The sequence below is a fragment of the Zingiber officinale genome, chromosome 4A (assembly GCF_018446385.1).
Source record: "Zingiber officinale cultivar Zhangliang chromosome 4A, Zo_v1.1, whole genome shotgun sequence".
In the NCBI taxonomy this organism is placed as follows: Eukaryota; Viridiplantae; Streptophyta; class Magnoliopsida; order Zingiberales; family Zingiberaceae; genus Zingiber; species Zingiber officinale.
The window spans coordinates 143,896,258-143,920,849 of NC_055992.1; the positions used below are offsets into that span (position 1 = coordinate 143,896,258).

A 24,592-nucleotide genomic window follows, 5' to 3' on the forward strand; every position below is an offset into this window, starting at 1 on the left:
GAAGATGAATTAAACTCATGATGTTGATTTAGTGCATTCCTTTGAGTTTTAGGTTCATCAAAATACATAGTTATGTATTTTCCCATCATTGGGAAAGCTAATGTACAAGTCATGTGCATTAAGCCCAAGGAATGTGATGGGATATTGGTTTTGAAAATTATTTTAAAAGGCTTTTGGAAAACCTTAGTGAAGGCTATCTTTTGATAGTAATCACCATTGAATAGTTAGACACAAACTTGAAGAAAACGCTAAAGTTTTAGCAAGTTTTCAAATTTGTGACAATCTTTGAAAATATGATGTATTTTCATAGAAAACTATTTTTCCATGATAAAGTATGCCCTAAATAATGTCTACATGAAATTTCATGATTTTTAGATTTTTATAGAATTTTCTAGGGGTTTCTGAAGTTGGCTGAATTTGAAATTCAGCAACTATCAGAGCTTCGATCGATCCATGGATCGATTGGAGATCTGGATCGATTAGTGGATCGATTCAGAAGGCAATTCTCGCGAGCAGAAGCTCGCTGGATCGATCAGCCGATCGATCTACACATCTTGAATCGATCAGTGGATCGATTCAGAAAGGTTCAATCGATTGGAACCCAACTCCAATCGATCCAAGTTGCTGATTTTGGCTGAGAAGGCCTGATTTCACCATCTTTGAACCTATTTTAGTCTAGGTAACCATCCCAAACCCCTGAAAATACATTTGTATACATAAAAAGGGTGTTTTCATGTGGAAAACAAGGATGGATTGGTTAAGGAAGGCTAAGTTGAAGTTTAGGTTGAGGTTTGTTTCAAATTTTGAATATTTGAACCTCAAAACTTCTAAAATTGGGTTTCCTAAAGTTTTAGGGATTCCAAGTCATTGTTGGTGCAATGACAGAAGTTACCACCATGTCTTTAGGGGGAGGAACTCTTTAAAGACATGAAAATTATTTTTCATGAACCTTGGAAGGTGGTTAACCTTCCGTTAAGAACATGCTCAAGGTTGAGCATTTGAACTTTAATGGGGAGTGGATATCCTCATTGTTCAAGTGGTTTCAAGTAGATAATGCTCAAGGATGGGCATTTGCCTACATTGGGGAAGAATGTAGGGTTAAGGATAATGAAGGGTATGGGACCTTCATTATCGTGTTGATCACAATGAGTGAAGTTGTGAACAACGATGAGCAACTCTTCAGAGGGAGAGTTTTCAACAAGTGAATTTGTTGATGTGTGCCCAAAAATGGGGCATGGTTTGATGTGTGACAATAGGGGGAGAATGAAAGGGAATAAATTAGGCTTTTATTACCTAGAGGGAGTTTGCCCTCTTAGGGGGAGAATGAAGGACTTAACTTATGTATTCATTACCTAGCGGCATGAAGAAGGTTTAGGCTATGGGATTAGCCTAACTTACATGTGGTATTGTAAGTGATAGTGTTGGTATTGTCAAACATCAAAAAGGGGGAGATTGTTGGTGCAACATCCCTCAGGTCAAGGTTGACCTGGTTGACCAAGTTTGAGTCTTTGTTTGGGTTTCGATGTTTGACAATGCAAGGTTGATTGAAGAAGAGTCAAGTAGGTCAAGGATGACCGGATACTTGACTGGGAAGTCCTAACTGGGATGTTAGGCAGAAGGAAAGACCTAGTGAGTGAAGCTAGGCAGGAGGAAAATCCTGGTGAGTGAAGCCAGGTGAAAGACCTAGTGAGTGAAGCTAGGCAATTGTGAAAGACCTAGTGAGTGAAGCTAGGCAGGAAGAAAATCCTGGTGAGTGAAGCCAGGTGAAAGACCTAGTGAGTGAAGCTAGGCAATTGGGAAAGTCCTGGTGAGTGAAGCCAGGCAAGAGAAATCCAGATGGGTCAAGGTTGACCAGACATTTGGTGAGAGTCCAAGTAGGTCAAAGGGATTGACCGGATACTTGGCACGAAGAGAAAAGTCCAAGTGGATCAAAGGGATTAACCGGACACTTGGTGGGGAGTCCTGGCAGGTCAAGGGAGTGACCAGATGCTAGGCATGATATACCAATAGGTCAAGGTTGACCGAATGTTGGATTGAGAGGCTTGGGACTCGGTTTTGGGCAAAAACCAAGAGCTGGATCGATCAGTGGATCGATCCAGGCCTTTCCCAGCGAACAGAGAGCCTCTGGATCGATCCGTGGATCGATCCAGAGGTCTCAATCGATCAGACGATCGATTGGGACGCTGCTAGTTCGCGCGATAAGCGCTGGATCGATCCGTGGATCGATCCAGGTGTTTTCTCCAGAGCACAGAGGTGCTCTGGATCGATCCGTGGATCGATCTAAAGCCTCCCCGATCGATTGGGAGTTTTTGAATCGATCGGGATCCGACCGTTGTGTCGTATTTGAGCTGCAGGCGTGCGATGGCTGCGGTATCTCTTCACGGTTTCATATCAGATCTCTCGCCAGCTTCTCCATTGTGCTCTCAAAGCTCAGATCGCCAGTTCTTGAAGGATCTTAGAGGTTTTCCAAGTCAAGAGGCGAATCAAAGACAAGGAAGAAAGCTAGGGTTAGGGTTTCAGCACTCATTGTAAGCTTGTAAGCTTGTATTTCATTACCTTTCCCCTTCTTCTTGTATTGAGAACTTGTAGGGCTTCTCCGCCTTCGGTAGTTACCGAAAAGGAGGGTTTTATTAGTGGAGGGTGCGTGAGTAGGTGTGGATCCTTGGACTAGTCACCTCTTGTAAGGTGGATACCAAGTAAACCAACCTTGTTAGCGTTGTGTGGATTGTTTCTTGTATTTCCGCTGCGCATCTTTGAAGAAACGAGCAACGACGAGCACCTAGCACGCGACGAGCTATTCACCCCCCCCCCTCTAGCTACTTTTCGGTCCCAACAAGTATCTTGTAAGAGCTCTCCTATGGTTGGATTAGAAGAACGAGCTTAATTCTTTTTAGGTCTCATGAAACTAATTGCAATTGAATAGGAATCATTACATAATCTGAGAGCACCAAAGCTTTACCTTGTGACGGAGAAGAGTAGATAGACAATGCTCGAAGGAGTGCTCACAGACGACGGAGAGCTAGGGCACTGTGATGCTGGAGAGGAGTTGGATTCTAGAGAGAAGGAGCTTGAGCACACTGACTCGTGGACGTCGAAGAGCACTAATGACTCAAGAACACTAGAGAGAGTGTTGAGGAGGCTGGAGATAAGGCTAAGCTTGTTGTACACGAGGCTAAGGCCACTGGACATTGCCACCAAGTGTCATGTTTGAGAGGTGTCCTAAGGCAATCGCCTTATAGTTTGTACCTATTTATTGGATAAATAAAGATTCATTATTTGAGCACACATTATATATTTATTTGATTGGATTTTAAATTCATTTACTGAATGTCCGCAAAATGATTCATTACATGAAAAAATTTGTGATGGGATTACAGCTTATGAGCATCTCTACATGTACAATTATGAATGTATGAAATAGTTCCTAGTCGATGAATTGATAAGTTCACACATCATCGATTTGGTAAAACTATATCTAAATTACTCAAAAGCCCTAGTTATCTAAATCATACAATTGCATATATGAATGAAGTATAATGCTTAGCATGAATAGAATCTTGTAGACGCATTACACTTCCCTTATTCCTTGGTGCATTTTAAGCCAATCAAAAAATATTAAGATACTGAATTTTACAATCTAAAACAAGTTGGGTCTAGAGTAAATTAAGCGCCCTTTGAGAATTCATTTTCTAATATGGTTAAGCGATTTAATTCCCTAGGCATTGGTTTATATCCCAAACTGTCATTATCATAATTCTGCCTTTATCTTCTGAGATCGTGTTTGATACTCAAAACCTAAGCTAATCAACTAGAATAGGCCAACTACCTATTCAATCGACTAACACTATTATGGTTATCTCATGCCCCTGTTTTGGAAGACTTCTCAACTAAGACTAAATACACCCTCATGATTTATCCCTTTTAGAATGTATGGGGTCATCTGGATGGACTATTAAGATGACGACTTCATCTTTTACCATCAGATTAACACTATCATGGGCATATATAAAAGCTTGGTACAAGATGTTACATTTTGAAAGACAAAAACCGAAGAATGCACTCTTTGCTCTCATGCATTCAAATCTTCAGCTACTCAAATCCACTAAGCACTTTCTTGAACTCTAATAAGCAATCCAATCCAAGCACCTCTCTATACAAACCTCTAGCTCTCGAACCCACAACAAAGCTCCTCTATGTGAATGTGAAAGGAATGAAATGAAAGTTGAATGAGATGAGATTAGGAACTAATAAAAAAATAAAAGTGATTTATCAAATGATTTTAATGTTTTAATTTATCGTTTAATTCAATTCAATTGACTTGATTAATTATTTTTACTCGATCAACCCAACTTATGGTAAAAAGGTGATTGGCTCACCTCAATATCCCTACCAATTTATTCTTAGGCTACTACGAAGAAAATAAATCACTCGATTAACCCAACTTACATATTCTACTTGATCAATCGATCTCGTTATCCTAGCTAAAAATAATGAGCATTATATTTGAGGAGTCCTTATTATTTTGACTTTGTTAACCCACACTTTCCAAAAATTAATAATTTTTTACTTAATTTTTTCAAAAAGAGAATAAAGTCTATTTTATTCCACAAACTTAAAATAATTGATGGGAGAAAAAAATGATCAATGCATCCAATAATTATCCATTTAATCCAACAATTATATTATGATCATCATTTGTCTCTGGAACTATGATACTATAATAGGATATCTAGTTTGTTCGGATGGGTCTAGTGGTTAGCGCATAAGGTGTTGCCATCATAAAGTTCGGGGTTCGAATTTCGACAAAGCCGAAGTAAATACTTCCCTTATGTGCTAGTCACTATTCCAAAGGTTAGTAGCCGCCCGTGATTTACCTCCTCTGTGTTGACCCTGGGATAGGTTGGCGGGGGCGCGGGGGCGAGAGTATTCGTCTTTTTTTTTTTTGCCATCATATAATAGGATATCTAGATTGTCATCCAAATACCCATGTTTGATTCCAGCTATATCATATTTGTAGAAATTTTTCCTCCAAATAAGGCGAGCAATCAACGGATGCTGAGCTTCTGGATTATTCGTCGCGCACGATTCCCCATTTATCCTTGTGGTTAGTAAAAAATTTCGTAAAACTAAATCGATCATCCTAGACTAAGATTAATCAATAAGACTAACTAGATTTATCATTTTTTTTATACACATCTTGTGGCCATCATTTATTTCAAATAACACAATTCCAACTTGTATTTCACATTAGATATTCCAACCTTATTTCAATTCTCTTAGAGATCTTTATCCAAATAATTAAAAAACTAAAATTTCAATACAAAAGTAATGGAATAATATTGGAACAAAAAATACTATAATATTTGCAACCTAAGAATAAAATTAAAATAAATAGTAGGAGAAAGTTTTACTTGCTTATAATGTATTAGATCACTTAGGAAAATAATTAAGAAAATCAAGATTCAAATCTTATTAGAAATAAATATAAGGAAAAAAAATAAACGATCAATTATTAAGAGAGAGAGAGAGCTTTTACTTTCCATTTACTCTATATGGAAGCACTAAGATTAATGGTAAGCATTTTGTCAAATACATCAAAATTACATAATCGAGCTCCAACAATTGGGGCATGATTGCACCAACACTTCTACAAATGAAATGGACGAAATCAAGGAGTAATGGATCAAGAACTTGCGAGTGGAAGAGCCTCATCAAAGGCTAGTTCATTTACTTTGTGCTTAGAGAACCACCGATCTGGCTAGTAGCTCTTGTTAATTAGAGCAAAAGTTATCATGACAATCTCATGTAACTCCTTATTCTAAGCTTTACAATTAACACTGTGATCATCTCTCTGACTAAGGAAAAGGAAGCACGAGTCTGCACAATTGCCAACATTTTACTGCATTGGTTTTTAAAATGTAACCTTCCACATCTCTCCGAAAACTATAAGCTTATCATCATGAAGTAAGACCAGCAGTGATTATGGAAAGAAGCCAAGAAGAATAGGATACAGCTCGGGACATTAGGGGCATTTTGAAAGTAAACTGCTGGCCTATTATTAAATTAATTTTGACTCAAAATAGAATATTCAATCTAAGATGATGCATCTAACATGAAAGAGAGTAAGCTCACAGTATATGTCGTCCTCCATATAATTCAGAGGTGAAAACATTAAGGACCAGTGAGGTGACTAAGATATGGTTGAGCAAGAGAGAAAGGTTGAGATTTCAACTCAACCAAGGTCCAAAACCAGAAGTAGCTGGCTGGAGCAAATACTACGAAGATGGTTATCGATGTATCATTCAAATGTTCACTAAATCTGACCAATGGCATCACTTACTAGCAAGACAGGGGTACACAGAATATATTTCTTTCTTGAGTACAACAGCAGCAAGGAGACTTTGAGTCAAAATTAATTTATATTTTTGTTTTTTCTTTTACATTATCATATTGAGTAGCTTATCAAATTGTTGAGTGAGCATAAAAACTACACCTACTACATGTCTAAACAAGCATTAAAGAAAAACAAGAGAAGGAGAACAACCAAAAAGGAGGAATGGACAGAAATATAGACAAAGGAACTTTCTTCCTATCTTGCTAATTTTATTCTATCTAATAAGAACAATTCGAGTTGTATTCCAAAGTTGTACATTGTTCAGTCAAAAAGGATAATCAGAACAATTAGGAAGAATAATACACCCAAGAAAAATAAAAATAAATAGAGCTGACATTGAAATCAATTATTTTAGGAATTCCATTGTTTGGATGTGAAAAATAATTATAATCTGACTTGAATTTTGTTTCTCCAAATAATAGAATTGAAAGGTGGTTTCTAGAGTTTCGATGGAGGAATTAGAATTACAGCTTATTTTAACCAATTTCCATTATACAAGAATTTCAATTATAAATAGAAGAACCTCTAAGAATTTTTTTTTTAATTTAAGTCTCAAAATAAATATTCATTCTTATTTGTTCAGATCTAGATAGCAGATCAATTCCATTGCAGGTATTGTATCAGAGTAAGGATGTATTTGTTCAGATCTACATAGGGGATCAATTAGTTGACATGGGAGATTTCATCATGGTGGCTGAGCCAGTGGCGGATACATTTGGCATCAGGGTTCTTGAGAATTATCAAACACACGGGGTCTAGTTTGATTGAATTCTCGATCGTAATTGAATGTTAGAAACAGAATTCCAGCTCCACTTTAATGTGTCAAAGAAGCTGTTAAAGAAATCGACTGACCTCTTGGGCCTCTTCCTCGGTCAGAAGCTGTTGCTGGACCTCAGAACTACGTTCCAAGGGGGCGCTGCAAATGATGGGGGGCAAGCACGGCTTATTCATCTTCCCTTTTCTCCCGACCACTGCCACCGCCATCGCATCAGACGCAAAGTCCAACGAGGAGGAGCGCCGGAAACATCGATAGAGATTTAGCGACCTGTTAAGCATACAGATCGCCGCCATTGCCTCTCCCTCCCTACTCGCTCGCTCCCTCCCTCCCTCTCAACGGAGACGCAGATGAGATGGCCCCGATTTGGACTTCATAAGTTCGTCCACTATAATTTTTCACGCCTTAACATCAATCCAACGGCGCAGTTTCCATCCCCACCGACCATACCCGCGCATCGACGGCTCTGATGGACGAGCTTGAGTCAATTGAAAGTCAATATATTTAAGTCAATCAGATAGTTAAGTGAGTTAATTGATTAAAATATAAGTTGACTAAATTTGACTCAAGAAATAAAAAAACAACTATCTATAAGAAGAAGGATAGCATAGATCAAACAAAGTAAAGAAGTTTGTTAACGATCTAAAGGGCATAAAGTGATGTAAGTAGCCAGGTAATTTTTCAACGGAGCTGGGCAAAATAAGAACGACAATTGATTCACTTAAAATTATCAAATTGTTAAAAAATATATTTAATTTTTAAATTTCCCAAATAGAACTTTTGTTTTCATTTTATCCCTCTCATCAACTACTATGATGTTACACTCAAAGAACAACATAACGTTACATTTTTAAAATAAGTATCATTATGATATTAATTTTAAAAAATCAAATATCATAGTGGTATTATATTTGAAAATTAACACTACTTTGGTACTACAAAAATAAATATTATATTTTGAAAATTAACATCAGTTTTTGAAATGTAACACCACAATAATATTATTTTTTAAAATTCAATAATATAGTGATGGTGTTTTTGAAAACCAAATTGAATAATAATAATAATAACAATAATAATAACAGAAACCTTCATTTGACAATAAATGTTGATTTGCTTGAACTATGGCACCAAACTACTGAACTTATGGACTTCATTCTTCCGATTGCATGAAGATCACAAACCCCAACTTGATCACCATTCCTTTCCTCAAGCTCATCCATTTTTATACTCAAATAAATTATACAAGACTGAATAGTATTATTAAGTAATCCACTGTTAAATTATCTTCTTGTATGATATTCGGTTCCACCGAGATGGGAGCATCAGTAATATGAAGGAGAGGCTGCCGGTTATGGTTCTGTATTCGATAAATTGCCTCATAAAAGCGCTCCCAGTCGAAAACTTTTGATAGTACTTGAGCAAATTTCTAGGGCTATAGGTTTGTAGTCCTTCACATTTGCCTTAAATCCTACTCCAAATTCTCATATATTCAATTTATCAGATGCCTGCCACTTCACCTCTTCTTTGGCTTCCTGCTTAGAATCCTTTTAGTTGATCACTTTGCGTATGATGAAGGTGATGTCGACAAAACTGACCCTTTACGGGCTGCACAATGCAGGTAGAAACTTGAAAAAGAATCACTAATTATTACTCCAAGTATAAAGCATCTGTTGAATATTTTCTGCAAAGCAAATAAAAACTTAACAAAATTTGTTCATTCACTGGGGCAATCAATAATACGCTGAGAATTTGACTTGTGAAATTTGCAACCAGTCTATCAAACTAATAGATAGCTGCAAGGATTGCGGTGCCGTTTTGTGCCGGGCGGCACGAACGGTTTTTACCGTTCCATCGCCCGACCGAAATCGGCACACGACACGCCGCGATTTTGGTGTGTGTATTGCGCGGGCGTGGGCTGTGCTTTCGACGCGTGATACGCGCGTTGATGCGCGCCAACACAAGCGAGCGACACTCGCGACAGAAGGAATCGATTCGATTCCTTCTGTCGCGTGAAAAAACCCTATAAAACGTACCGATTAACAACAGCAGCAGCGAGGCGAGGCGAGGCGAGGCGTGGCGCAGCGAGGCGAGCAGCGACAGCGGCGAGGCGAGCACCAGTAAGGCGAGCAGCGACAGAGGTACGATTCCCTATTCCCTATTCGTTTCGTCCCGTTTCGTATGCATCGCTGGCGCCGCCGAAGGCATCGTCCGACGACGCCTTCGGCGCCGCCAGACCCTGCGATCCGCCGCTGTCGAGCGGCGTGATCGCTCCCAGCGGCGAGATCGGGTGCGCCTCGTGCGTGCCTGAGCGATTTTATTTATAAATCCTAATTAAATTTTCTTAATAAAAATTAAAATATATAAAAAATATATTTAAAAATCAAAATTTAATTAATATTCTGAAAAATTAATTTTTAATGTTTTAAATTGTATTTAAAAATTTTAAAAAAATTATAATAAATCTGTTTAAAATTTTAAAAAATTAAAAAAATTCAGATATATATTATAATATTTTTTTATTTAAAATTTAATTTATTTTTTTAAAATAATAAAAATTCAAATTTATATTCTAATATTCTAAAAAAATAAAAATTCTAAAAAAACTAATAAATTAAATTTATATTTTGATATTTTTATTATTTTATATTTTTAAAATAATAATTAATTAATTAATTAATTTGTATAATTATTATATATAAAATAACATCTTTGTGCTAATTTATATATTTATTATATATAATATTTTTTATCTTAGAATTAATTTAAAATTTGGATCCATGAATATTAACTTTTGTACTTTTGTAATATGTTTAGAAATATTACAAGTCTTTTATTTTAAAAATTTTGATAAAGGTATGTTGTTATGTTTATGATTCCTAATAAAACACTATTAATCTTGTGCAATTCTGATCAATCTAAATTGAGAAAGATGAATTAATATTTTTAGGAGATTGTTTCAAATCAGAAGTTGTTTATAGTTTATATACTTAATTTGTAAATTTACAATGATAAACACATTTTTGACATTATAAAATGATGATCATTACCTAGAAATGTATATTATCCTTACTTTTACTTTTTGTATAATGCATAGGTAATGGCACCAAAACAACAATCTCATGATCCAGCTTGGAGACACGCACGTCGATTAGAAAATCGATTCCATTGGCAATGTTTGCATTGCGATATGATTGGACGCGGCGGCGGGGTCACACGCTTAAAACAACATCTTGTTGGTGGATATCCGAATGTTTCTAATTGTCCAAAAGTTTCTCAAGAAGTTCGTCGTGCAATGAAAGAGGAACTTGATGGCAGAAAAACATTAAAGTATAAACAACAACAAGAACGTGAACTTGTTGATAGTCGAAGCTCTAAAGAACCAATCTATGATGAAATGGAAGGTCGTGGTGAAGTTCCAAATGATGAAGACTTTTTAACAGCTCTCAGTGCCTCTCGAACTCAATATGACTATGAGCAAAATATGCAACATAGAAGTGACTCTGGTGCTAGTGGAAGTGACTCAACTACTGCATCAACATTAGGAAGGAGTGCAAGTGTTCGTATTACTTCAACACAAGGTGGTATTGGTCGTTTTTTTCTTCTATGGGACGAAGACATGCAATTGATATTATTGATATTGATCCACTAGTATTTCCAGACCAAGCTAGCAAACAGACTAGGATTGATGATGCATATTCAAAAGAGAAGAAGAAATCAATCGGTAAAAGTATTGCTAAATTTTTCCATTTTAATCATATTCCCCCAAATGCAGCAAACAACACATACTACCGTAGCATGGTGTCCAACATCCAAAAATCTGGTCCTGGTATTCAACCTCCGACTGCATATGAAATTGTCGGTCCATATTTAGATGAACAAGTGGAGGAGATCAAGACTTGGATCCTATCATGCAAGAAACAATGGAGCTTATATGGGGTTACGTTGATGTGTGATGGCTGGACAGGACCTACACGGATGAGCATCATCAACTTTCTACTATACTGCAATAGAAAGGTGATATTTCATAAATCTATTGATGCAACTACAGACTATCATGATGCACCCTACATATTTCGTTTGATGGATAGTGTAGTTCACGAGATAGGTGCAGAACATATAGTACAGGTGATTACAGATAATGGTGCCAACTTTAAAAGGGCTGGAGAGATGTTGGAGCAAAGGTATCAAACATTATTTTGGACACCATGCGCAGCACACTGTATCGATTTGATGATGGCAGATATCGGTAAGCTCGATATAGTGAAGAAGGTAGTGAAAAAATGCCAATCTTTAATAAAATCCATCTATAATCATCATTGGGTTCATGGATTAATGAGGGAATTTATTGATGGAGAGATTCTGCGACCAGGAGCGACTAGATTTGCCACTCACTTTCTGTAAAATACCGAAAATATGTGAATATTAATAAGGGAATTTTCCAAAAATTTTGAAAATTTTTCGAGAATTTTTCGGAGCTCGTATGGACGAGTTTACGGAGATAAAAACGAGGCTGGGAAAGCATGTTTAGGCTACCCCATTTAAGCGAGGAAATGTTTATATTTATATTTCTTTTTTCCTTTATTTTTCTTTTATTTCTCCGTTTCTTTCTTTTTCCCCGAGACGTCGATCCTGCCGAACCCCTCGCCTGCGATCCTCTCCCCCTCGCGCCCGACGCCGTGCCCTAACCGGCGGCGGTTACCTTCCTCTCCTTCTATTTCACCCTTTCCTCCCGAACCCTCACTTCTTCTAGTCGCCGCCACCGATGTCCTTCTCCCCTCTATGCTGCCATCGACCCCCCCACAGCCGATGCCTACCCTCTTCCCTAGCGTCGGTCGCCGTCGCCTATACCCTAGCACCGCCGGGTGTTGCACCTCAGTCCTAGTTCTCCGGCCGACTCCTCTGTGCGCCGCTCACCACCGTTGTTTCTGTTGGTGCAATATCCCTCAGGTCAAGGTTGACCTGGGTAACCAAGCTGAGTCTTGGTTTGGGTTTAGATGTTTGACAATAAGATATTGATTGAAGAAGAGTCAAGTAGGTCAAGGTTGACTGGATACTTGACTGGGAAGTCCTAACTGGGATGTTAGGCAAAATGAAAGTCCTGGTGAGTGAAGCTAGGCAGATGGAAAACCCTGGTGAGTGAAGCCAGGTGAAAGTCCTAGTGAGTGAAGCTAGGCAGATGGAAAACCCTAGTGAGTGAAGCTAGGTGAAAGCCCTGGTGAGTGAAGCCAGGCAAGGGAAAATCCAGATGGATCAAGGATGATCGGACATCAGGTGGGAAGTCCAAGTAGGTCAAAGGATTGACTGGATACTTGGCAAGGAAGGAAGTCCAGATGGGTCAAGGTTGACCAGACATCTGGTGGAAGTCCAAGTAGGTCAATGGAGTGACCGGATACTTGGCACGACGAGTAAAAGTCCAAGTGGGTCAAAGGGATTGACCGGACACTTGGTGGGGAGTCCTGGCAGGTCAAGGGAGTGACCAGATGCGAGGCATGATGTACCAACAGGTCAAGGTTGACCGGATGTTGGTTAGGGAGGTTTGGAACTTGGTTTTGGGCAAAACCAAGTCTTGGATCGATCCATGGATCGATCCGGTGGATCGATCGGTGGATCGATCTAGATTCTTCCCAGCGGAAGCACGGATCGATCCGTGGATCGATCAGGTCCCGATCGATCGGCCGATCGATCGGGACGATGCTGCGCGAAGCGCCGGATCGATCCGTGGATCGATCCGGTGAGGCTTCGCGATAGGCGCTGGATCGATCCGTGGATCGATCAAAGCCTCCCGATCGATTGGGAACATTCGAATCGATCGGGATCCGACCGTTGCGTCGGGTTTAAAGCCGCAGGCGAGCGTGGTCTTCGGCATCTCTTCACGAGCTCTTCTCAGATTCATTCCAGCTCCTCCACAGCTCTCTACAAGCACGTGATCGCCAGTTCTTGAAGGTTCTTGGAGGCTTTCCAAGTCAAGAGGCGGATCTATTGCAAGAGGAAGAAGTTAGGGTTAGGGTTTTTACGGCACATCTTGTAAGCTTTTGCTTAACTTGTATTTCCCTTTCTTCTTCTTGTATTGAGAGTGTTGTAGGGCTTCTCCGCCTTTGGTAGTTACCATAAAGGAGTGTTATTCATAGTGGAGGGTGTGTGCGTTGGTGTGGATCCTTGGATTAGTCACCTCTTGTGAGGTGGATACCAAGTAAAATCCTAGTGTTAGCGTGTTTGTGTTTGTTTCTATATTTTCCGCTGCGCATTCTTGAAGAAACAAGCAACACCGAGCAACGAGCACGCGACGAGCTATTCACCCCCCCCCCCCCTCTAGCTACTTTTGGTCCTAACAAGTGGTATCAGAGCGAGGCCGCTCTTCACCGGAATCATCGCCGGAAGGGTCAAGCATAACAACAAAAGCTAGAGGGTGAAGAAGTTGGAGCAAATTCATCAAAGTCAAAGAATTCAAGAAGCTCAACTTCAAGATGCAATTCCAAGATGGACTTGGATTTGATACAAGGGTGGCTCCACCATACACTTCTACGAGTTTCGATTCTTGGAAATCAAGAATCGAAAATTTTCTTATGATGGAGATAGAGCAATGGTTTGCTCTAATGGAAGGCTTCAAAGCTCCAACAAACTCCAAGGGCAAGCTTCTAAAGAAAAGCAGATGGAGCTCAGAGCAAATTCAAAGGGGCGAGGCAAATGACAAAGTGACCAAGCTTCTGGTCAACTTATTGCCTAGCCACATCTTGGCTCGAGTTGGAGAATTCGAAGATGCCAAGGAGCTTTGGAGCAAATTGGCCAAGCTTCATGAAGAGATCCCCTCCACTGTACAAGATCATGAAGAATCCAAAGAGGGTGACTCTTTGGAGCAAGACCAAGAGGAGGACCCCGAGGTTGAGAGATACTCAACCTCCGAAGAAGAGGAAATCCAAGAAGCTTCATCCTCAAGGGAATGCACCGAAGGGAACAAGGAGGGAGCATACTCCTTGTTTCACATTCAAGATGATGAAGCCTCCACCTCTAGGATTGAGGGGGAGCAATTCTTGGTGACGCCGGATCAAGAAGAAGGAGAAGCTTCTACATCCGGGTCAAGTGAAGAAGAAGAAGATGGTGTCACCTCCGAAATTCAAGAAATAGCAAATGGAGGAGCAAGTGTCATCCCTACACAAGAAGGTATAAATGTTTCAATTAAAAATAAAAATCATATAATATGTTTTGAGTGTAGGGAAAGTGGGCACTACAAGAGCAAGTGTCCCAACTTGGCCAAGAAGAAGGGTCAAGTGACGAAAAAGGGCAAGGAGAAGCCCAACACCCGGGACAAAGAAGAGCAAGGAGCACATTGTGTGCTTCTTGTGTCAACAAAAAGGGCATTACCGAAGTCAATGCCCCAAGGGGAAGAAGATGGTCAAGGCTCATGGAGGAAGCTCTAGTCAAGGGGGAGCCTCTAAGGTAAAGAAGAAGGTAACATTTATTGAGCCTACTCCTCTACATTATGGTAAAAAGCATGATAGTTCAAATTTATATCATTTTAATGCTATTTACCATGAAAATAGAAAGCATGATAGTGTTAAAGAAAAACATATAGCTTTTCATGCTAAAACTACTACACCTAAGGCTAGGATTGTAGGTAAAAATCTAGGCGTAAACTCTAAGGATTTTAGATACAAGCCTAGAAACAAAAATGCTCATGGGTCAAATACTAAGGACTTAGTGAGAGAAAATCAAGTCTTGAGGTCAAGACTTGATAAAATGGAAAAGACCCTAAAAAGGATGGAAAATATCCTATTAGGGCAAAATGAGCATAACCTAGGTCTAGGAGCACAAAGGTCATCTAATGGCCATAGAGGTTTGGGATACAAACCAAAGGCTAAGAAGGATGTGCCCTCTTACCATAGAGTTCCATATAGCTATGGAACAAACCCTAGGTCTAGTGGTCAAGCCAAAAATACTAGGGAAGTCATCCCTAAGAGTATTTTGCAATAAATGTGACTAAGACTTCTAAGAAGTCTAAGAAAGTCACAAACAAGGTCACAAGGAGGTTATCCCTAGAGTTGACCTAGAAAATGTGACCAAGGCTTCTAAGAAGCCCAACAAGGTCACTAGGAAGGTATCTAGGGAAGTTATCCCTAGTGAGTACCTAGAGCATCCAAGGAGCACCAATAGGTGTTGGGTTCCTAGGAGCATCTTCTCTACCCCATAGATGGGTTAGAGAGTGTCAACTCCGATTAGAAGGGTAGTTAACCCAACTTTGAGGAAATTGACACTCAAGGAGCATTTTCAAGGTTTTAGTTAACCTTTGAAAATGAAATGGAATTAATGATTACTCCTTGAAAGAGTAAATGTGCCAAATTGGAGAAGTATTGATTTTATCTTAAATGGCACATATTGGAAAATTAATAAGAACTATCAAGTTGGGTTTATGGTATGTTCTTAGGCAATTTAAGGCAATCCGGGCCTTAAATTTAAAAGTGCTACTCTTGAGGAAAAATGGAATATGCCAACATTTGAGGACATGTTTATTTTAATTGGCATAAATTAATCAAGGGAATAAGAAATGCAAACTTAGGCTTTGGCTTTTTCTTGAAGCACTTTAGGGCAATCTAGGGTTTAAGTTTTAGGATTAGCTAAGATTAATGATACTTAGATAGGTAATCTAGGTATATTTTATTTATGCTAAACCATGCCATGATTGTTTGCTCATAATATGCCATGACATCATATTTTATCTTATTTGGATTTTGCATTCATGACTTATCATGAAAAATATAAAAATACCATGTCATGCCATACATACATCATGTAGTTATAGAAATCTTTCTTTTGAAAGCTATTTTATTTTGATGTATGCCATAACATAATCATGCATTAAGTTTAATTCCTTGTAATTAAGGACGAATGGCATTTAACAACACTTATTAACAAGTGACATTCTAGGTGGATGTCTAATATCTCTAAAATGCCTAGATAGATATGCATGATCCCTAGATTAGGGCAAAACCAAAATCTACATCTCACAAAGACTATAAGGTGACTTATATGTGTTTTAGTGCACATTAGATACAAGTGAGATGTTAGGATGATGAACAAAACTCAAGATGTTGATTTAGTGCATTCTTTTGAGTTTTAGGTTCATCAAAACACATAGTTATGTGTTTTCCCATCATTGGGAAAGCTAATGTACAAGTCATGTGCATTATGCCCAAGGAACATGATGGGATATTGGTTTTGAAAATGTTTTTAAAATGTTTTGGAAAACCTTGGTGAAGGCTATCTTTTAATAGTAATCACCATTGAATAGTTAGACACAAACTTGAAGAAAAACACTAAAGTTTTTGCAAGTTTTCAAGTTTGTGTCAATCTTTGAAAATATGATGTATTTTCATAGAAAGCTATTTTTCCATGATTAAGTATGCCCTAAATAATGTCTACACGAAATTTCATAATTTTTGGATTTTTGTAGAATTTTCTAGGGGTTTCTGAAGTTGACTGAAATGGAATTTCAGCAACTATCAGAGCTCCGATCGATCCATGGATCGATTGGAGTTCCATGAATCGATCCATGGATCGATTCAAACGGCAATTCCCGCGAGCAGAAGCTCGCTGGATCGATCAGCCGATCGATCCAGGGAGTCTGAATCGATCCGTGGATCGATTCAGAAAGGTTCAATCGATTGGAACCCAACTCCAATCGATCCAAGTTGCTGATTTTGGCTGGGAAGGCCTGATTTCAGCATCTTTGAACCTCTTTGAGTCTAGGTAACCATTCCAAACCCCTTAAATACATTTGTATACATACAAAGGGTGTTTTCATGTTGAAAACAAGGATGGATTGGTTAACGAAGACTAAGTAGAAGTTTCGGTTGAGGTTGTTTCAAATTTTGAATATTTGAACCTCAAAACTTCTAAATTTGGGTTTCCTAAAGGTTTAGGGATTCCAAGTCATTGTTGGTGCAATGACAGAAGTTACCACCATGTCTTTAGGGGGAGGGACTCTTTAAAGACATGAAAATTATTTTTCATGAACCTTGGAAGGTGGTTAACCTTCTGTTGTGAATTTGCTCAAGGTTGAGCATTTAAACTTGAAATGGGGAGAAATGGGGAGTGGATATCCTCATTATTTCAAGTGGACACTCATGTGGTAGATAATGCTCAAGGTTGGGTAGTTGTCTACATTGAGGGAGAAGTTAAGGATAAATGAAGGGTATGGGACCTTCATTATCGTGTTGATCACAACGAGTGATGTTGTGAACAACGATAAGCAACTCTTCAGGGGGAGAGTCTTCAACAAATGGATTTGTTGAAGTGTGCCCAGAATTGAAGCATCGGTTGATGTGTGTCCAACGATGGGGTGATGTGTGCCAATAGGGGGAGAATGTATGGTTAAGCTTAGTCCTTCATTACCTATGGGAAGGACATAGGGGAGAATGAAAGGACTCATGAAAGGGAGTAAGTTAGGCTTTCATTACCTAGAGGGAGTTTGCCCTCTTAGGGGGAGAATGAAGAGCTTAATTTATGCTTTCATTACCTAGTGGCATGAAGAAGGAGGCTATGGGATTAGCCTAACTTACATATGGGATTGTAAGTGTTATTGTGGTATTGTCAAACATCAAAAAGGGGAGATTGTTGGTGCAATATCCCTCAGGTCAAGGTTGACTGGGTAACCAAGGTGAGTCTTGGTTTGGGTTTAGATGTTTGACAATAAGATATTGATTGAAGAAGAGTCAAGTAGGTCAAGGTTGACTGGATACTTGATCGGGAAGTCCTAACGGGATGTTAGGCAAAATGAAAGTCCTGGTGAGTGAAGCTGGCGGTGGAAAACCCCGGTGAGTGAAGTCGGTGAAAGTCCTAGTGAGTGAAGCTAGGCGGATGGAAAACCCTAGTGAGTGAAGCTGGTGAAAGCCCAGTGAGTGAAGCCGGGCAGGAAAATCCAGATGGATCGAGGATGATCGGACATCCGGTGCTGGGAAGTCCAAGTAGGTCAAAGGATTGATGGATACTTGGCAAGGAAGGAAGTCCGGATGGGTCAAGGTTGACCGGACATCGGTGGAAGTCAAGTAGGTCAATGGGTGACCGGATACTTGCACGACGAGTAAAAGTCCAAGTGGGTCAAAGGGATTGACCGGACACTTGGTGGGAGTCTGGCAGGTCAAGGGTGACCGGATGCGGCATGATGTACCAACAGTCAGGTTGACCGGATGTTGGTTAGGAGGTTTGGAACTTGGTTTTGGGCAAAACCAAGTCTTGGATCGATCCATGGATCGATCCAGCCGTGGATCGATCGGTGGATCGATCTAGATTCTTCCCAGACGAAGCTCGGATCGATCCGTGGATCGATCAGAGGTCCCGATCGATCAGTCGTCCCGGGTACAGTAGCTGCGGGATCGATCCGTGGATCGATCCAGCGCGGTACAGAGAGCCTCCGGATCGATCCGTGGATCGATCAAAGCCTCCCGATCGATTGGGAACATTCGAATCGATCGGGATCCGACCGTTGCGTCGGGTTTAAAGCCGCAGGCGAGCGTGGTCTTCGGCATCTCTTCACGAGCTCTTCTCAGATTCATTCCAGCTCCTCCACAGCTCTCTACAAGCACGTGATCGCCAGTTCTTGAAGGTTCTTGGAGGCTTTCCAAGTCAAGAGTCGGATCTATTGCAAGAGGAAGAAGTTAGGGTTAGGGTTTTTACGGCACATCTTGTAAGCTTTTGCTTAACTTGTATTTCCCTTTCTTCTTCTTGTATTGAGAGTGTTGTAGGGCTTCTCCGCCTTTGGTAGTTACCATAAAGGAGTGTTATTCATAGTGGAGGGTGTGTGCGTTGGTGTGGATCCTTGGATTAGTCACCTCTTGTGAGGTGGATACCAAGTAAAATCCTAGTGTTAGCGTGTTTGTGTTTGTTTCTATATTTTCCGCTGCGCATTCTTGAAGAAACAAGCAACACCGAGCAACGAGCACGCGACGAGCTATTCACCCCCCCCCCCTCTAGCTACTTTTGGTCCTAACAGTTTCCTCCTCATCGGCACTTGAGCGCCGACACCCGAGTCCTTCCCTTGCGCCACCGTGCCCTAGCTCTCTTTTCTGACGGCTCTGATCAGTCGTGTGATGACAAAGCTGTGCCCTAACAGTGGTCCTTAAGGTAGGTGATTTATCAAGATGTGGATTTGAGTTCTTGGTCTCTATGTTTGATCTGATCAGTGATCCTCCTGCTTGCTATCACTTGGATTGTGAATTAAGGTAAGGATTGGGTGTATTTGAATACTTGTTGTAGATCATGTTCTGAATTGGAGGATTTGGTTAGACGATCATGTGTATGTTGATTAGGTTTATGTGTTTTTGAAATTAGGCTTTTGCCCTAATTTAGGGTTAAAGAATTATGTAACTATTTATAGGAATTTAGCTAAATAATCGTATATCTATTGGATACAGGACTTTGACGCGAGACGAGTATCTCGATGTCGGATTTGGACATTTCTATTGGAGGCGGGTACTTCTGACTTTATGTCGTTTGATATACATAGTAGTGATTTTAACAAATTGCAATAATTGTGTTTCTCATTTGTTTCGGTTTGTCACTACCCAATACTTATTACATGCTTGGTTGATTGCTTGTTTTGCATCTCATGTATTCCTTACCTGCTTATACATGCTTATAGGGGATAGTGACATACCATGCTTCACCATGTTCAGGACCTAGGTTGTATACCTTATCTGATCTGTGTACCGTTGTTTGAATCATTGACTTATGGTGCACCTTATGTATGTATATGGATTAGTTCAGGATATTTGTGGTTGTTGACATGCGCCATTTGCATGATTGCAAGCTGTGCGATAGTCCGCTCCATTATTGTTGAGCACATCGCCAGTTACATGGATCTGCACACACCACCACTCATGGGTTAGTGGTCGATTCAGGCAGAGTGTGTTGCAGCAGGGACTTTGTTTGGCTCCGTTGGTCTGCTCATGGGTAGTGTGACACAACGTGGTAGCCGGCAGGGATTCCTCCCTGTCATCGTGTACCGGGGAGTTGAGAGCATTGCGCTCCCCCATTTATGATTTGGGGTAGGAGGATAAGTGTACTCCGACAGCATCCCGTCCACTCGGTCACTCATCAGGAGCAGTGACGACAGAGTGCACGGTTGTCACAGTCCTATCCACTCTGTCTCACTAATGTGTGTGAGATGGTTGACTGGCGTCAGGGGTGACCAGAACGCATCATTGGCATCATACGCATTGATGCATTTATTTCTTGTGTTTGCTGCATTTATTTATTGCATAGTGGTTGGATGTCATGTTTGACATGCATACAGGATTTCTATACCTCTCGGACTGTTTATCCCTGTACCAGGTCATGGTTAGTACAGTATTCTCCTGTTTATTTCTGTTTGCATTTACCTTTATTACGTCAGGAGACTGTACGCATGATTAGTGCTAGATGTTATTTCCTTACTATGTATATCAGTTGTTACCCGCTGAGGAGTTGACTCACCCCGTGGATATTTACTATTTCAGGTTGATGCTGTCAGGAGAGAGTTCCAGTTGCTAGTCCCCTGCAGTCCACGAGGATGAGCGTTGATCTTGTGGTTTTCTTTATTAGACTGTATTTAGACTTGTTACGTTTTGATACTTGGATCATGTGTATGGATTGTTTACTTATCGATGGGTTTGAATTTGAATTTGTTTTACTACATGTCTGCCTAAACGGCAGAAGAGGTAAGTTGATCTTATCGTCGGATTTGAGCTTTATGAGTGTAGTTGAGTAGGGTTGGTTTTGAGTCATATATTCACAGTTACAGTTTATTATCATTGCTTACTAAACTGCGTGGATGTCTATATGTTGTGGTTATTTATTATTGTTATTATTCCAGCCACGTGTGGCTGAGGTATATGGTGATGTAGAAAGTTTTAGATTGTCCGCCGTACAGGGGAGATGCTGCCGAAATTTCTTCGGGCAGAGACTCCTCCGGGGCGTGACACTTTCTACTGTTAAAAGCGTTGAATCAGAAAAAAGTCAGATTAAAGGCCATGTTCTCTTCTGAGGATTGGGAAGTCTCTCGATATTCTAACACGACTGAAGGTAAGGAGGTGCAAAAAATTATTATGTCTATCAGATTTTGGGACTATATCGCAGATATTTTTATAGCAGTAGAACCATTGTACGTTGTTCTACGTAAATTTGATATGGACAAGAAGCCACAAATGGGCAACGTTTACCGCCTAATTCATGAAGCAAAAGAGGAAATTAAGAGGCGTCTACAATCACCGACCAAGTATCAACATTACATTGATATAATCACTAAAAGATGGGATGATCAAATGGGAAAACCTATTCATTTGGCCGGTACGTATTTTTTAATGATAACGAATTTTTAATATTGTTATTAATAATTATATCAATTTAATTATTATAAGCTATTATCTCAATCCGGCATATCAATATCATTATAATCTTGGCACAAATGATGATTTATTAGTGGCCCTCAGACATGTAATATCAAGACTGCATACAAACACAGAATCAATTGCTGAGACTATTAATGAAAGTCGATTATTTCGAGAGGCATATGGTTCTTTTAGCGATCCTATTGCAGTTTCATGCAGATATAAAATGGATGCAGGTAAATATAGTAAAAATTATTACTAATTATTGTTAATAATATAAATAATTATTTTAATTTTGTTCTTATTTATCTTACAGCTGAGTGGTGGTTACAATATGGAGGATCAGCTCCAAATTTGAAAAAGATTGCAGTACGAATTCTCTCACAGACAACGTCTTCAAGCGGTTGTGAAAGAAATTGGTCAACTTTCTCCCTCATTCATACAAAAGTACAAAATCGTCTTTCTTATCGTCGCTTGGAGAAGATGGTCTACGTTCATTATAATATGCGTCTTCAACTAAGAGCAATAACAGAAGAGAATGAAGAACAGGAGTCTGGTGATGTAGACCCATTTGATATTGGATTTGTCCAGACTGAGAATGATCCAATGATGGATTAGTGGAGCGCTGTTGAGGCTGAGAATCCATTACTTGATGAAGCAGGAGACCCACCATGACCATCTCAATTTCTTACTCAACAAATTGAAAAAATACAAGCTAGAGGAGATATCTGCGAGGAAGAAGATGATGAAGCTTTTGATCAAGAATTTCGATTTTCTAGATCTCGGTCTAAGAGTTCTCAAACATCACAAACCCAACCAAAATCCATAGATAAAGGCAAAGGCAAAGCTCCTGCAATTTTTACTAAAAGGAAAGAAAAAGTCAAACCTCCTACTTTTATGGGAAGTGGTCCATTTAGAATTAAAGACAATCCACTCGATGCAATTGATGAGCAAGAACATGATGACAGTGATGAAACATCATCACCTTCTGACATTGTAGTCCGACGAGAAGTTAGAAATGAAGATAGTGATGTTGATAGCAGTGCAAGTACTCATGGAAGTGATGATAGTGGTGATGCATCTAGTGGTAAAAATTATATCCCCCTACTCTAGCACCAGAGCCATGGACATGTGAGATAGATTACACACATGCAACTCAAGATGATGATCATGGAGCTAGAGGTAGTACTATTCAATATCAACGTCGATATAAGGGTGACAAACAAAAGAAAGCTCATAATTATCAAGATATGCGGGAGAGTTTAGCTGAGATTGATTCTAGTCGAAGTTCATCATACTCGTAACCTTCTTATTATAACTATGATGCATCATATGGTGATCCGTCATACCAGAGCTCGGGGACGTATGCTTATCCTTATCCTTATCCTGTGCCTGTACCTGTACCCGTTCCGATTACAGTGGTGTCAGTTCAAATCCAACATCCAGTGATGAATCGAGACACGCTGATGAACATGTGGAGAAATCAATATCAATATTGCATGTCATGGGATGCTTATTTAATCTAGTCATTGGAGAACTATGGAATTGACCTAAGCATAATGTCGCAAGAACCAATGCTTCCATCTGATTCACGTCACTCCTTTTGTTATTAATAAGGTAACATATTATGATGTATCAATTTTAATTCAAGTTATTCCTAGATCAACTTTTTTTAAAGAAAACTATATTCAATTATTTTTTCTAACCATATTAAGTTGTTCAATAATTAAGAATTTATATAAAATTAATATACAACTTATTTTTAAATTATACATAATAAACATATTTATCTAATAATTACTATATATAAATAAAAAAATACCGAAACAGTATCGGCACGACACGATACGATACCGAAACCGTATCGTTTCGGTCCGGGACCTAAACCTCGGCACGGGTCGAGATTTTAAACCTTGGGTAGTACTATTCAATATCAACGTCGATATAAGGGTGACAAACAAAAGAAAGCTCATAATTATCAAGATATGCGGGAGAGTTTAGCTGAGATTGATTCTAGTCGAAGTTCATCATACTCGCAACCTTCTTATTATAACTCTGATGCATCATATGGTGATCCGTCATACCAGAGCTCGGGGACGTATGCTTATGCTTATCCTTATCCTTATCCTGTGTCTGTACCTGTACCGTTCCGATTTCAGTGGTGTCAGTTCAAATCCAACATCCAGTGATGAATCAAGACACGCTGATGAACATGTGGAGAAATCAATATCAATATTGCATGTCATGGGATGCTTATTTAATCTGGTCATTGGAGAACTATGGAGTTGACCTAAGCAGAATGTCGCAAGAATCAATGCTTCCATCTGATTCACGTCACTCCTTTTGGTATTAATAAGGTAACATATTATGATGTATCAATTTTAATTCAAGTTATTCCTACATCAACTTTTTTTAAAGAAAACTATATTCAATTATTTTTTCTAACCATATTAAGTTGTTCAATAATTAAGAATTTATATAAAATTAATATACAACTTATTTTTAAATTATACATAATAAACATATTTATCTAATAATTACTATATATAAATAAAAAAAATACTGAAACAGTATCGGCACGGCACGATACGATACTGAAACCATATCGTTCCAGTCCGGGACCGAAACCTTGGCACGGGTCGAGATTTTAAACCTTGGGTTTATCTACCAATCATTAACCATTAATTTTTTTAGTAGTTGACCTGAAAGTCACGGGTTCGAGTGACCGAATCAGTCTCTTGTAATGCAGGGCCCGAGGGCCAGGACCCCGTGTTGATGAGAACTTCATGGATCGAGCTGTCCTTTTAGGATATAGTGATTGGGCTTTGATGTGATGTTAGCTTAGAAAAAGAGAGATGAAAAACCAAGAGATAAAGATGGGGATCTCACTGAGATGGGTAGATAAGAGTAAAGCAAGAACGCATGACCTACGAAGAGCAACATATAGTTTGATTTATGGCTATCTGAAAGAAGAGTTAAGTCAGTACAAGAATGTCATTTACATGGCACATATAATAAGAAGCTAGCAAAGTGAGATCTCCTAAGACCACAACTCAACACATT

General features: G+C 39.3%; 3 protein-coding genes across 3 annotated transcripts; 2 read left to right on the forward strand and 1 right to left on the reverse strand.

The window, feature by feature from the left end:
• Positions 1-5,597: 5,597 nt before the first annotated feature.
• On the reverse strand, positions 5,598-7,645 carry LOC121971551. Its single transcript, XM_042522875.1, has 2 exons — positions 7,247-7,645; positions 5,598-5,877 (listed from the first exon to the last, which is right to left on the reverse strand). The coding sequence occupies exons 1-2, from the start codon at positions 7,463-7,465 to the stop codon at positions 5,791-5,793; spliced, it is 306 nt and encodes a 101-aa protein (XP_042378809.1). The 5' UTR covers positions 7,466-7,645; the 3' UTR covers positions 5,598-5,790.
• A 2,714-nt stretch (positions 7,646-10,359) lies between these two features.
• On the forward strand, positions 10,360-11,422 carry LOC121972875. The gene is made up of 3 exons (XM_042524494.1): positions 10,360-10,753; positions 10,945-11,353; positions 11,413-11,422. The coding sequence occupies exons 1-3, from the start codon at positions 10,360-10,362 to the stop codon at positions 11,420-11,422; spliced, it is 813 nt and encodes a 270-aa protein (XP_042380428.1).
• A 9,920-nt stretch (positions 11,423-21,342) lies between these two features.
• On the forward strand, positions 21,343-22,239 carry LOC121971552. Its single transcript, XM_042522876.1, has 2 exons — positions 21,343-21,765; positions 21,846-22,239. Exons 1-2 carry the CDS (start codon positions 21,756-21,758, stop codon positions 22,145-22,147), a joined length of 312 nt encoding a protein of 103 aa, XP_042378810.1. The 5' UTR covers positions 21,343-21,755; the 3' UTR covers positions 22,148-22,239.
• The last annotated feature ends 2,353 nt before the right edge of the window (positions 22,240-24,592 follow it).